Source organism: Eulemur rufifrons, chromosome 13, assembly GCF_041146395.1.
Source record: "Eulemur rufifrons isolate Redbay chromosome 13, OSU_ERuf_1, whole genome shotgun sequence".
Lineage (NCBI taxonomy): Eukaryota > Metazoa > Chordata > Mammalia > Primates > Lemuridae > Eulemur > Eulemur rufifrons.
In genome coordinates, this window is record NC_090995.1 from 15,295,849 (window position 1) to 15,309,775 (window position 13,927).

The 13,927-nt window shown below is 47.3% G+C and overlaps 1 protein-coding gene across 5 annotated transcripts in view; it reads right to left on the bottom strand.

The window, feature by feature from the left end:
* The window catches only part of BMP2K (BMP2 inducible kinase), a 102,004-nt gene that overhangs the window by 7,651 nt on the left and 80,426 nt on the right, over positions 1-13,927 (bottom strand). For 4 of the 5 annotated variants that reach the window (XM_069485446.1, XM_069485447.1, XM_069485445.1 and 1 more), the window contains one exon: positions 13,695-13,805. The exons of the other annotated variant lie outside the window; for it this stretch is intronic. In XM_069485446.1, coding sequence (XP_069341547.1) covers positions 13,695-13,805 — 111 coding nt within the window. The remainder of the gene's footprint in view (positions 1-13,694; positions 13,806-13,927) is intronic. 5 annotated transcript variants of the gene reach the window in all.

The window sequence follows — 13,927 nt, forward strand, 5'->3', positions numbered from 1 at the left end:
TGCGGTCACCAGGGTCCCAGGCAGGTTCCGCTGTCTGAGTGACGGCGACCTACTGACTCATCTGTTCACTGATTACTAAACGAGAGCTGAGAAAGAAATGGGAATTGTACAAAAATAAAAATTGTTTTCATATATCCTAGGGCTTCTAGTTCTGTTCCGTAGGCACAAAAGACTGTCAAAATAAGCGTTACAAGTTACAACAGCTGGTTACAGTCATAGAACGTATAGGGCTTTAAAACGTGCCCTCTAGCTAAGAGTGCCTGAATTCACAATGCATTTCTTTGCCTAAACATACTCCTGTAATTTAGCAGATATTCCTACAACTTGCTTCTGGGTCCAGATGCTTCTTTCTAGTTGTTAGATTAAAAGAATACACATTCGATTTACTATGAGATTTAATCAGGATTATTGCACTGCTAAAGTTAATTTCCCAAAAGTACAGCCTAAATATGTTGCTTTATAATTCAATATATCCTAAATCCTAATAATCCCCATATTTACTGAGATTTGTATTATTAACATAAAAATGGCTGTTTTTCAAGTAGGTAGGTAGGCAGGACTACAATATTTAGTGTAAGCACTAGGAACTTGTATTTATAGCATTAAAAAATATCCAGAATATGCCCAGAATCATACTTCATTTACATCTTTTTTTTTTTTTTTTTTTTTTTTTTTGTTGAGACAGAGTCTCACTTTGTTGCCCAGGCTAGAGAGAGTGCCGTGGCGTCAGCTTAGCTCACAGCAACCTCAGACTCCTCGGCTTAAGCGATCCTACTGCCTCAGCCTCCCGAGTAGCTGGGACTACAGGCATGCGCCACCATGCCCGGCTAATTTTTTCTATATAGATTTTTAGTTGACCATATAATGTCTTTCTATTTTTAGTAGAGACGGGGTCTCGCTCAGGCTGGTCTCGAACTCCTGACCTTGAGCGATCCACCCGCCTCGGCCTCCCAGAGTGCTAGGATTACAGGCGTGAGCCACCGCACCCGGCCATTTACATCTTTTATCTATTATTTTGGTAAAATATTGTAAAATTTCATATAGTGACCAATTATTTTTATTTTGTGCGTTTTTCTTCTTTCCTTAAACTAAATATAGTAGAATGATGTTTTGATGGTTTCTAGTTGGGATATTCTTTATTTCAGTTTTGTGCTTTGGAACTACAAACTAAAAATTTTAGCTTTTTAAGTATCCTAGCAAGTTGCAAATTAACAAGGGATACTGAAGCAAGTTTACTAGTTATGCAGTGATTTAATAAACAAATGTCATGCAAAAATCTATGTGATCAATTAGTAACTATAAACAAAATCTTAAAAGGGTTAATCAGTTGAGATTATTTCAAATGCTGTTCCCTAAAGTAGACCATTAGTCAAAACATTAAGTGATTTTTAGTGAAAAAACTCAAAATAGTGAATACATTAATATATTTCACATATATGTAAGAAAATAAGGAATAAAATTTTCTTTGAAGTAGCTCAGGTACAGCCTGTTTTTTCCACTCTAAATAAGAACAAACATTTTTAAAGATTCAGTACTGTGGATTTAATTATTACTATCCTACTTTTAGAGCCTAGACTTATAAAATCATAGACTTTCACAAGTGGAAGAAACGTCAGTGATTACATAATTAATAATCATCTAAACCATTACTTTTACTCAAGGGTATTGAGTCTGATTGCTAGAAAAGCCAAAATTCATTCAGAGCCAAATCCTGAGAATAAAGGGAATGACCAAGATAAACAATGCAGATTTGGGTAAATTATTAAGAACAGCAATGATGGGTTATGAAGTTTTCAATTCTCTTATGTAGCTTCAGAACTCAGGGAAATTACAAAGTATAGCAAAAAACATTACAGCAATGAAATATCACTGAAATGTGTCAAAAAGACACATGTAAGGAACTTACCTGACAGAGCTGAACATTAAATAATCATCTTATGAAAGTTCACTAAATATCTGGCAGGTGTGTGGGGAGAGATCAGACTAGCAGAGCACACTCTGACAGTGAATTCGTCTAGCCAGGCGCCGTACGGCATGCGAGGATGAGTATGGTACTACCTGACTTCAGGAAGCTTATCTTTCATGATAACAGCTGTGAAACAACTGTGTACATTTACGTGTTCAGAAACACACATGATAATCCTGACTCTTGAGATCTGGAAAATGAGTCACAAAGGTAAGAACAATTGGATAATTTTGAAAAACAAGCTCATCTCACCAAATGAATATAAGCACATGAATTCACTCATTCTGTGCTTATGACTTTTCATAAAAGGCAGTTTCTAAGGGTTACATCGTCGTCCTACACAGTCCAAAAGGAAGATTCCAAACTCAAAAGCCAAAATTTGTCGACAATGCCTAAAATGACAAGCTCAGTCTCTATCTTCATCTATTGTTATAGGATTCCTTTAAACAAATACTTCATAAAAAGAATGAGATTCTAGTTATGGCCATACTATTTTACATAAATATTGCAAAACACATGTTCTTAAATCAAATAAATAAACCATCATCAACTACACCAGAAAATTCAGACTATGTAGAAAATATCGAATGCAGGGGGCGGAGCATGTCTGCACCGTGCTGTTCGAGCTGCGGCTGTTGTGATCAGGTTTGGGGGGGGGGGGGCGCAGCTGTTCCCGAGGCTGCAGAGCAGGCAGCACGCTTCCAACCACCTAAGCAGCCTCCAGTGTGAAGGAAAGTGAGTTCTGATGTTCTCTCCTCAGCTGTCGGACTACAGGGGATACGCGGCTGGAACCCGCCACTGTCCTCACAGGCCTGCCGTCGCCCCTCGTCGGGGGTGAGGGACGGGGGCCGCGCGACCCTAACCGACAGCTCCGTGCCTGCCTCGGCCCGTGCTCACCACGCCAGGCCCAAGGACTGTGGACGGGGAGGTTCTGCCCACGTCTGTGCTGTTCTCCGCAGACCGGCCAAGTGCGGGCTGAGTGTGCGAAGAGAGTCACACCGGCTGTGAACACTACTTCCCGACCTCCTCTCGGCCAGAAGCCTCCCAGTGACCAACCGTCCACCGAGGCACACTTTGTATGTTGTACGTATTGTACACGACATCTTTACAATAAGGTAGACTAGAGAAAATAAAATGTTAATGAAGCCATATGGAAGGGTCAATCTATTTACTTCTCATCAAGTGGAAGTGGATCATCATAAAGGTCTTCATCCTCATCATCTTCGCACTGAGTGGACGGAGGCGGAGGCAGAGGCGGAGGGGGAGGGGGAGGGGGAGGGGGAGGGGGAGGGGGAGGGGGAGGGGGGAGGGTTGGTCTTGCTGTCTGGGGGGCGGCAGAGGACGGAAACCCGCACGTAAGTGGATCCCGCAGTTCAGCCTGCGCTGCGCAAGGTGAACTGCATCTACTAACACCTCCCCCGACATGACAGAATTTTCTAGGCTTGCCCCTATCAGAACTCCAGAAAACCTCCCTTTCATCCTTCCTGACCTGCTTTTCTGTGTTCTCAGCACAACGGGACCCCTCCAGGGATAATCCACCGCTGACATCTAAACCGCAGCTCCCACTGGCCTCTCAAGGCCCTGCCTCCAGGATTCCAACCACATTATTCTGTCAAAATCAAGCAGTTCCTAAACGCTAAAGAGCGATTTCCAGTCACCTACTGTCCGCATTTCACAAGATGTGCTCGGTCCTTGGAAAAAGTTTCTGTTCCTTCCTCAGCTTTGACTCCTTCTGTCCCTGTGGTCCTTCCTTCCCCCTCTCGTCCCTCCTCTGTCTTGCCTCTCACCCGTCAGAATTAACCCGAATCCTCGTCCAAGCTTCTCGCCCTAACTGCCATCAACTACCACGCTCCTGGTGGTGATGCTGTCTGTCAATGTCAGTCCCTTGGGTCTCAACACCTAATAGGACTGAAGCCCCCACAGGTGACTCTCACGCCAGGGAAACTGAGCTCTCCCACCTGACCCAGCCTATACTCTCCCTCTCCAGAAAAGAACATGACTGATTTTGCCAAACCAGAAACCTGGTCACCGTTCCAGGTTCCTCTCTCCCCCTCGAGGACCCTTGGCAACACGGTCACCAAGTCCTGCAGATTCTGCCTCCGTGTCCTCGCTCGGCCGTCACTGTAGATAGAAATGATTGAGCTTAGTAACAACAGCTAGAAATGACTAAGCTTAGTAAGGAAGACAAGTCAAAAGCCAGGAGAAGCCAAAAGCCAGACCTCTTGTGGCAAACGGTCAGAAGCTGTGAATACAAAGGAATGTTCTTGAAGAAAGTTAAAAGTGCTGCTCCAGCGACAGGCAGACGATCAGGAAGCAAAACAGCCTTGTTACTGCTGATGTGGAGAGAGTGTGAGTGGTGTGGAGAGAGGCCCAACCACGACAGTCCCCTAAGCCAAAGCCTAATGCAGAGCAAGGCCCCACTTCTCTTCGATTCCAGGAAGGCTCAGAGAGGGGAGGAAGCTGCAGGAGGAAAGTCTAAGCGAGCAGGGCTTGGTTCACGAGGTTTCAGGAAAGCAGCCGTCTCCCTAGCGTAAAAGGCGAGGCGAAGCAGCAAGTGCTGACGTACAACGTGCGGCGGGCTGTCCAGAAGATCGAGCTAAGATCACTGACCAAACTGGCTACACTGAACGACAGATTTTCAGTGGAGACAAAACAGCTTTCCATCAGAATAAGATGCCATCTGGGACGTCCACAGCTAGAGAGGAGAAGTCAAGACCGGGCTTCAAAGCCCACGCTGCAAAGGACAGGCCGACTCTCGTTAGGGGTTAATGCGTCTGGTGACTTCAAGCTGAAGCCAGTGCTCATTTGCCATCCCCAAATCCCAGGGCCCGTAAGAATCCTGCTAACTCTGCTCTGCCTGTGCTCTATGAATGGAACAGCAAAGCCTGGCTGACAGCACATCCGTTTTCAGCATGGTTTACTGAATGTTTTAAGCCCACTGCGGAGACCTACTGCTCAGGAAAAAATATTCCTTTCAAAACACTGTTGCTTGTTGACGAGGCCCCTGGTCGCCCGAGAGCTCACGGCGACGTGGGAGATTAGTGCTGTTTCCGTGCCTCTCACACAACACTCACTCTGCAGCCTAGGGCTCAAGGACTAATGTCAAGTCTTTATTTTTTGAGAGATACAATTTGCAAAGCTATAGCTGCCATAGGTGGTGATTCCTCTTACGAATCTGGGCAAAGTAAACTGGAACCTTCTGGAAAGGATGCACCGTTACAGATGCCGTTAAGAACACCCGTGGTTCACACAGCAGGAGGCCAAAAACCAACATCATCTGGAGTTTGGAAGTTGATTCCAAGCTTCACGGATGACTCTGAGGGGTTCAAAACTTCCTTGGAGGAAATAACTGCAGATGTGCTAGAAACAGAAGAGAACTAGAATTAGAAGCGGAGCCTGAGATGCGACTGAGCTGCTGGAATTTCATGATAAAGCTCGAATGGATGAGGAGTTGCTTCTCACGGACGAGCAAAGACACCGGCTTCCCGAGACGGACTCTGCCCCCGATGACGGACTCTGCCCCCGATGACGGCACGTGGGCAGTGGTGAAACGACAGCGAAGCATTCGGAGCATCACACAACTCAGCTGACAAAGCAGCGGCGGGGTCTGAGGGGACCGACTCCAATTTTAGAAGAGGTTCTGTGGGTAAAATGCTACCAACAGCACCGCACGCTACAGAGAGATCTTTCATGAGAGGAAGAGTCAACTGATGTGGCCAACTTCCCTGTCGTCCTGTTGTAAAAACCGGGCAGAGACCCTCGGCGACCACCGCCCCGGTCAGCGCTCAGCCACCAACAGCCAGGCAGGACCTGCCACCAGCGAAGGTTACACATCCCTGAGGCGCAGATAATCATCAGCACTGCTTCAGCAATAAAGCATTCTGTAATTAAGGCGGGTACACTGTTTAGCCATAGTGCTACTGCGTACTTAGCAGACCACAGGACAGCACAGACATAACTCTTGTATGCACTGGGAAACCAAAAAACTGTGTGACTCACTTTAGAGAAAGGGAATAGTAAATTATTCCCAAAGTAGGTAGAAAAAGGAAAATAATCATAGCATATATCAATGAATTAAAAGAGCAGATAAAGTCAAAAGTTGGTTCTTTAAAGAGATTAATACAACTGACCTACCCTTAGCAAGTCTGATCAAGTAAAAAGGGGAAAACACAATTACTACCATTAGGAATAAAATCAGGAATTATCAGGATAGATGCTCCAGATTTTAAAAGAATGATACTAGAATGTTACGGAAACTTTCTGTCAATAAAATCCAGTATCTTAGATGAAATGGAAAAATCCTTGAAAAACATAAATTTCAAAATTTACACTAGAAGAAATTGAACATTTAAACAGCTCTACTATCTATTAAAGAAATTAAATATGTAATAAAAAACCTTCCACAAACAAAACTGTCAGCCCGATTTGATTCACAGGCAAATTCTAAACACTTAGGAAAGAAAAAAATATGTATCATACATTAACTCTTGCAGAAAATAGAGGTAACATTTTGCAACTCATTCCCCAGGGCCAGCATAACTCTGAAACAAAACCTGACCAAGACGGTACAAGAAAAGAAAACCAAAGGTCACTATCTTTCATGAATCAAAAATCCTTTTAAAAACTAAAACCAGCAATGTATTTTTTAAAATACATCATGGTCGAGTGGGTTGTTTCTAAGAAATGCAGGGCTGGTTTGTTATGTCCCACTTCCCCACTGCGTTTTATACTCAGTACAATCCGTGTTGGGTGAAAGGTTTCTCATGCCTGGGCAGAGCCGCGTCTGATCAGCAAAGGGCTGATCTTTAAGCCCTTCAAGTCTCAGCTTAAGCGCTGCCTTATCCGGGAAGGTGGGAACTTTTAGAGTGAAAGACAAAGAAAAAAAGAGAAGAAAAGACATAACAAAATGTGCAAAACTGAAGTATCCTCAGAGACATGAAAATATATCACATCCAAGAAACAAGGTGGTATTTGCAATTAAAAGTCACGTTTGTAATATAAAATTAAGGAAATTTCTGTGACACAAATACAAAAGAGAAAGAGCTGGAAAACAGGGGGGAAATTTTTTAATTAGAGGATCAATCGGAAGGCACAATATCCAAATAACAGGATTTATTTAAAAAAAAAAAAATAGAAAGAAAATCCAGAAAGAGAAAAAAGAATATCACCAAATATATATAAAGCAAGAAAATGTATATTTCCGGGCTGAATAAGGTCCACTAGGTCCCCAGCACAATGAATAAAAAAGATCCATAATAAAGATTCAATATCTTGAATACTCAGAACAGGTTAATAAAGATGCTAACAATGTCCATCGAGAGAGGAAGGAAAAGGACTACACCCCAGGTCACACGGAAAGGACCAGGACACAGAAAGGCATCAGATCTCTCAGCAGCAATGTCAGAAGCCAGAATACAATGAAGCAGGGCCGCGTAAAGTTCACAGGGAAGATCGTATCTGACCTAGAATTACTTACCCAGCCAAATCATCAATCAGGTGTCCGTTTAGGGAAAAGCAACATTCCCAGTCAGTAAAGTCTGAAACATTCCCTCCCCCATGCCTTCTCAAGCAACAACGCCAGGAACCGGAACTCGGGAAAGCTCTACTGACAAACCAAGAAAGAGGAAGATGCAGGAATTTGCGGAAAGACTGATGGGTAAAAGACAACACGAGGATTGTAGGCATGTGGCAGACCCAGGAAGGAAACACTGCAGGCTGCAGAGCGCCACGAGGGGGGGATGTGACCAAGCAGAGATGACAGTGACAGCCGCCTCCGACTGGCAGGAAATTTACACTTCTCAGCGGTGATGGATCGGTGATAAGGTAAGTAAAAAACTAAGCAAACAAAGTTACAAACGCAGTAATTAACTCCAGGAAAAACAAAGCCTTACGGAAAACAGGAAATGTGATCATGCTAGACTAAGCCTCTGCGGTAACAAATCCGTACACGCGCGCACACACACACACACAAAACTGTGCACGGTGAACACTGACTCAGCCAAAACTGCCCACACCGTGCTGGAAGGAGGGCGGGGACGCCGTGTGCATGTCGTGTGCACAGCTGTGTGACAGAGAGGAGCCGACCGTGTGTGAGAGAGAGGAGCCGACCGTGTGTGACAGAGAGGAGCCGACCGTGTGTGAGAGAGAGGAGCCGACCGTGTGTGAGAGAGAGGAGCCGACCGTGTGTGACAGAGACGAGCCGACCGTGTGTGAGAGAGAGGAGCCGACCGTGTGTGACAGAGAGGAGCCGACCGTGTGTGACAGAGAGGAGCCGACCGTGTGTGAGAGAGAGGAGCCGACCGTGTGTGACAGAGAGGAGCCGACCGTGTGTGAGAGAGACGAGCCGACCGTGTGTGAGAGAGACGAGCCGACCGTGTGTGAGAGAGAGGAGCCGACCGTGTGTGACAGAGAGGAGCCGACCGTGTGTGACAGAGAGGAGCCGACCGTGTGTGAGAGAGAGGAGCCGACCGTGTGTGAGAGAGAGGAGCCGACCGTGTGTGACAGAGAGGAGCCGACCGTGTGTGAGAGAGAGGAGCCGACCGTGTGTGAGAGAGAGGAGCCGAGCGTGTGTGAGAGAGAGGAGCCGACCGTGTGTGAGAGAGACGAGCCGACCGTGTGTGACAGAGAGGAGCCGACCGTGTGTGAGAGAGAGGAGCCGACCGTGTGTGACAGAGAGGAGCCGACCGTGTGTGACAGAGAGGAGCCGACCGTGTGAGAGAGAGAGGAGCCGACCGTGTGTGAGAGAGACGAGCCGACCGTGTGTGACAGAGAGGAGCCGACCGTGTGTGAGAGAGAGGAGCCGACCGTGTGTGAGAGAGACGAGCCGACCGTGTGTGACAGAGAGGAGCCGACCGTGTGTGACAGAGAGGAGCCGACCGTGTGTGAGAGAGAGGAGCCGACCGTGTGTGAGAGAGAGGAGCCGACCGTGTGTGACAGAGAGGAGCCGACCGTGTGTGAGAGAGAGGAGCCGACCGTGTGTGAGAGAGAGGAGCCGAGCGTGTGTGAGAGAGAGGAGCCGACCGTGTGTGAGAGAGACGAGCCGACCGTGTGTGACAGAGAGGAGCCGACCGTGTGTGAGAGAGAGGAGCCGACCGTGTGTGACAGAGAGGAGCCGACCGTGTGTGACAGAGAGGAGCCGACCGTGTGAGAGAGAGAGGAGCCGACCGTGTGTGAGAGAGACGAGCCGACCGTGTGTGACAGAGAGGAGCCGACCGTGTGTGACAGAGAGGAGCCGACCGTGTGTGAGAGAGACGAGCCGACCGTGTGTGAGAGAGACGAGCCGACCGTGTGTGAGAGAGAGGAGCCGACCGTGTGTGACAGAGAGGAGCCGACCGTGTGTGAGAGAGAGGAGCCGACCGTGTGTGAGAGAGAGGAGCCGACCGTGTGTGAGAGAGAGGAGCCGACCGTGTGTGACAGAGACGAGCCGACCGTGTGTGAGAGAGAGGAGCCGACCGTGTGTGACAGAGAGGAGCCGACCGTGTGTGAGAGAGAGGAGCCGACCGTGTGTGACAGAGAGGAGCCGACCGTGTGTGAGAGAGAGGAGCCGACCGTGTGTGAGAGAGAGGAGCCGACCGTGTGTGAGAGAGAGGAGCCGACCGTGTGAGAGAGAGAGGAGCCGACCGTGTGTGAGAGAGAGGAGCCGACCGTGTGTGACAGAGAGGAGCCGACCGTGTGTGACAGAGAGGAGCCGACCGTGTGTGAGAGAGAGGAGCCGACCGTGTGTGAGAGAGAGGAGCCGACCGTGTGTGAGAGAGAGGAGCCGACCGTGTGTGAGAGAGACGAGCCGACCGTGTGTGACAGAGAGGAGCCGACCGTGTGTGAGAGAGAGGAGCCGACCGTGTGTGACAGAGAGGAGCCGACCGTGTGTGACAGAGAGGAGCCGACCGTGTGAGAGAGAGAGGAGCCGACCGTGTGTGAGAGAGACGAGCCGACCGTGTGTGACAGAGAGGAGCCGACCGTGTGTGACAGAGAGGAGCCGACCGTGTGTGAGAGAGACGAGCCGACCGTGTGTGAGAGAGACGAGCCGACCGTGTGTGAGAGAGAGGAGCCGACCGTGTGTGACAGAGAGGAGCCGACCGTGTGTGACAGAGAGGAGCCGACCGTGTGTGAGAGAGAGGAGCCGACCGTGTGTGACAGAGACGAGCCGACCGTGTGTGAGAGAGAGGAGCCGACCGTGTGTGACAGAGAGGAGCCGACCGTGTGTGAGAGAGAGGAGCCGACCGTGTGTGACAGAGAGGAGCCGACCGTGTGTGAGAGAGAGGAGCCGACCGTGTGTGAGAGAGAGGAGCCGACCGTGTGTGAGAGAGAGGAGCCGACCGTGTGTGAGAGAGAGGAGCCGACCGTGTGTGAGAGAGAGGAGCCGACCGTGTGAGAGAGAGAGGAGCCGACCGTGTGTGAGAGAGAGGAGCCGACCGTGTGTGACAGAGAGGAGCCGACCGTGTGTGACAGAGAGGAGCCGACCGTGTGTGAGAGAGAGGAGCCGACCGTGTGTGAGAGAGAGGAGCCGACCGTGTGTGAGAGAGAGGAGCCGACCGTGTGTGAGAGAGAGGAGCCGACCGTGTGTGACAGAGAGGAGCCGACCGTGTGTTACAGAGATGAGCTGACCGTGTGTGACAGAGACGAGCTGACCGTGTGCGGCAGCTGCGTCCCCAGTCCCCACGGCGGACAGTCCGGTCCACAGGCTCTGGCTGAGACAGGGAGGGGAGGCGGCGAAGGCAAGACACGGCGGATAACAGGACACACCGAAACGCAGCGAGTAGACAGCGACGCCAGGAAGTCTCAACAGGGAAAGGGCGCTGGGAGGAACAGCCAGGGAAGTGATCTTTCTTCATTATAAACCTTGTGAAATCTACCTTTTTAAATACTTATCTTAATAAAAACCAACTTTTAATGTAAACATTATGTAAAATCATGAAAACATGAAGAAAAAGTAAAAACTAATCTTTAATATTAAAACATCAAAGTTAAGGCCGGGCGCGGTGGCTCACCCCTGTAATCCTAGCACTCTGGGAGGCCGAGGTGGGCGGATCGTTTGAGCTCAGGAGTTCGAGACCAGCCTGAGCAAGAGCGAGACCCCGTCTCTACTAAAAATAGAAAGAAATTATATGGACAGCTAAAAATATGTATAGAAAAAATTAGCCGGGCATGGTGGCGCATGCCTGTAGTCCCAGCTACTCGGGAGGCTGAGGCAGGAGGATCCCTTGAGCTCAGGAGCTTGAGGTTGCTGTGAGCTAGGCTGACGCCACGGCACTCACTCTAGCCTGGGCAACAGAGTGAGACTCTGTCTCAAAAAAAAAAAAAAAAAAACACATCAAAGTTAAGATTAAAACTTTTTCTTTGAAACCAGGGCAAGGAACGCTGGACTCGGGGCATTGGTGCTTCTCGAACTCGCGCCAGCACTGGCCTTACAGCTTCCCCAACGCTCACCCCGCTCTGCCACACCATCGGGTCCACTCTGCATTCCAGTGGCATCTGTGTGGCTCACTTGAAGTTAAATCCTGTTCAGTCCACTCTCCAATCCAGAGACGGGCGCTGATCGCACACGCTTACACTCCGTGACACACACAGACACACGCTTGAGGGCAGTTTCTTGCCCCGCTTGGGTCCGGGTCCAAGATACCTGCAGATGCTTTTTCCTACAGTGCTAGGTGGAGTGCGTTTTCACTGGATAAAACGCCCTTTTCTTTCTCCAATGTTTTCCTAAAGCTTATGTGGGAGGTTAACTTTTATTTCAGTCGTCAATTATTATTAGATAAAAAATGAACACCCTCCAATACTTTTTTGCCTCAAAATTATATGTGACAAAGAATTTCAAAGCTTTATAATGAATAGATCAGTGGCAATATATTATTTTTAGACTTTTAATTATATATTTTAGATCTGATAAATATCAAATTAATAATGCTACTATAGCAAAGTGATCACTTTTTCATCTCTCTCTGGACGTACATTTCTCCGAACCTCCTTTATCCCAGTCTATGTGCTTAAATTTTCACAGCCAAGCCGTTCCAATGCTCATATTCACACTACGAAGATTTTTCTGGAAGGGCAGCATTTATATCAGGGACATTCTTTAAGGCCACTGTCCTAACACTGAGGAGTGTGAATTTGTATGGAGTCATACTTCTTTATATTCGATGAATATTATCAGGTAGTTGTTAGGTTGGCTACCGCACAAGATTCAAAGACAACTCGCGTTTCCAACCCTCAATCAGCTTAACTCTAACGTAGTTAAATCCTCACAGGAAACAGTTAAGCCAAGTAACAGCTGCAGCGAAGCTGACTCTGCAAACTTGCTGACTACAACATCCCTGGGCCAAGTTTATGGCCAGCCCAGGAGACTCCCCCACCCCACCCTGCAGCTCCTCCCGTTCTCCCGCCTCTGCCCTGCTCTCCCCTGCCCTGCTCTCCCCGGGGTCCTTGGCAGCTGCTGAAGGCAAAGCCGCAGGTGCACAGGTCCCTGCGAAGCTGAGGACAACGCAGCCCCGTCTAGAGACGCGACGGAGACGAGCTGACACTGCTTTCTGTCACACACAGATCAGCATCTCAAGCCACTGAGTAGATGCTCCTCTGAGCTTAGAAAGACCGTTTTGAGGTCGTATAATTAAAAAATGACAACACTTTTGTCACCTAGGGTACTGGAGGTCTGAGGAAGCAGTTATGCAAATCAGTTATTGTAAGTGCGCACAGTCGGGTCCCTTCTCCCGCTGCTGCCGTGTCACTCGGGACAGGGCACCCTGAGGGCAGGGACAGGGCACCCTGAGGGCAGCGAGCAGAGGGCGGCAGAGAAACGGGCAGCGCGGAAGCGACTAAAACCACCCTGACCGCTGAGCCGCACGTCCCAGATAACCAAGTCCGAACGCTGAAAGCTGTTCAGTGTGCTCATGTGAAATTCTAAACACTTGATTCTTATTTCCACTTTGTAAGTTTTTTCTTTTGTTGCTATTCTTGCAAGTATTATTTAAATGGTAGCCATGATGTTACATAGTAACTTGCCTGAGAAATAGGAACAGAACCACAACACACGGCTGACAGTCAGTTACCTGGAACATACTAACCCTTTGCCTTATATTCCCCTTTAACAAGATTGAAACTCGTTTTTCCCACTGTAACCATACACACACGAAAACTCACTTAGGCCAAAGTGGGATTCTGTTCCATCCTAGTATCTTCCAAGTGTTAACCGGGCAATTACTTTGAAATTACTACCAGAAATATTTTAAAATAGTGAATAATATCAATATTTAAATTCTGCATTGAAGCCACAAACAGGGATATAAGAAGAAAAGAGTAGCTAAAACAAAATGATTGTGATAAACACAAAATCAATACTTTAAAAATGCAATACAAGAATCCATGTATAAACTAGGAAAATATATTTTGAAGCAAAAGCTAAATATAAATATATCTTTAAATATATTTTAAATATATAAAAGAGACATTTTTATGCATGGGTTTTTTTTCCCCAGTAGTATCCAATAATACAGGTGAAGAGAAACAGTTATGTTTCTATTATGTAAATTAGCATTTTTCTGCGTTAGCAGAGGTACGATTGAATAACTCAACGCAGAGACCACCACTAGGAAGACTAGGACGGCTAAAATAACTTTCTGTTCTATTTTCTGTAACACCTGCTTCTTATTTTCACTTTATATTGAAATAAGATTTTTGTTGTTATGCTTGTGTGTATTTTTTTAATGCGAGTGATGACGTTACAGGTGTGACTTGCCTGAGTGAGAAATGAAAGGAACAGAACCAAAAGGATCTTCTGGAGGATGACTGTGTGGAGCAGAAAGTGGGTCTACATTCTTATCTGAGGGAGCTCTCTCCTCCAGCCTGTCTGCAAAAATAAGATGAAACAAAATAAAAAATAAAATAAAACAAAACCGGTCTTTAAATCAAAAAAGTGATATACAGTACAAATAAAAGTGAAAACTAAACAAAGTCACAGCCCTTTTGAAA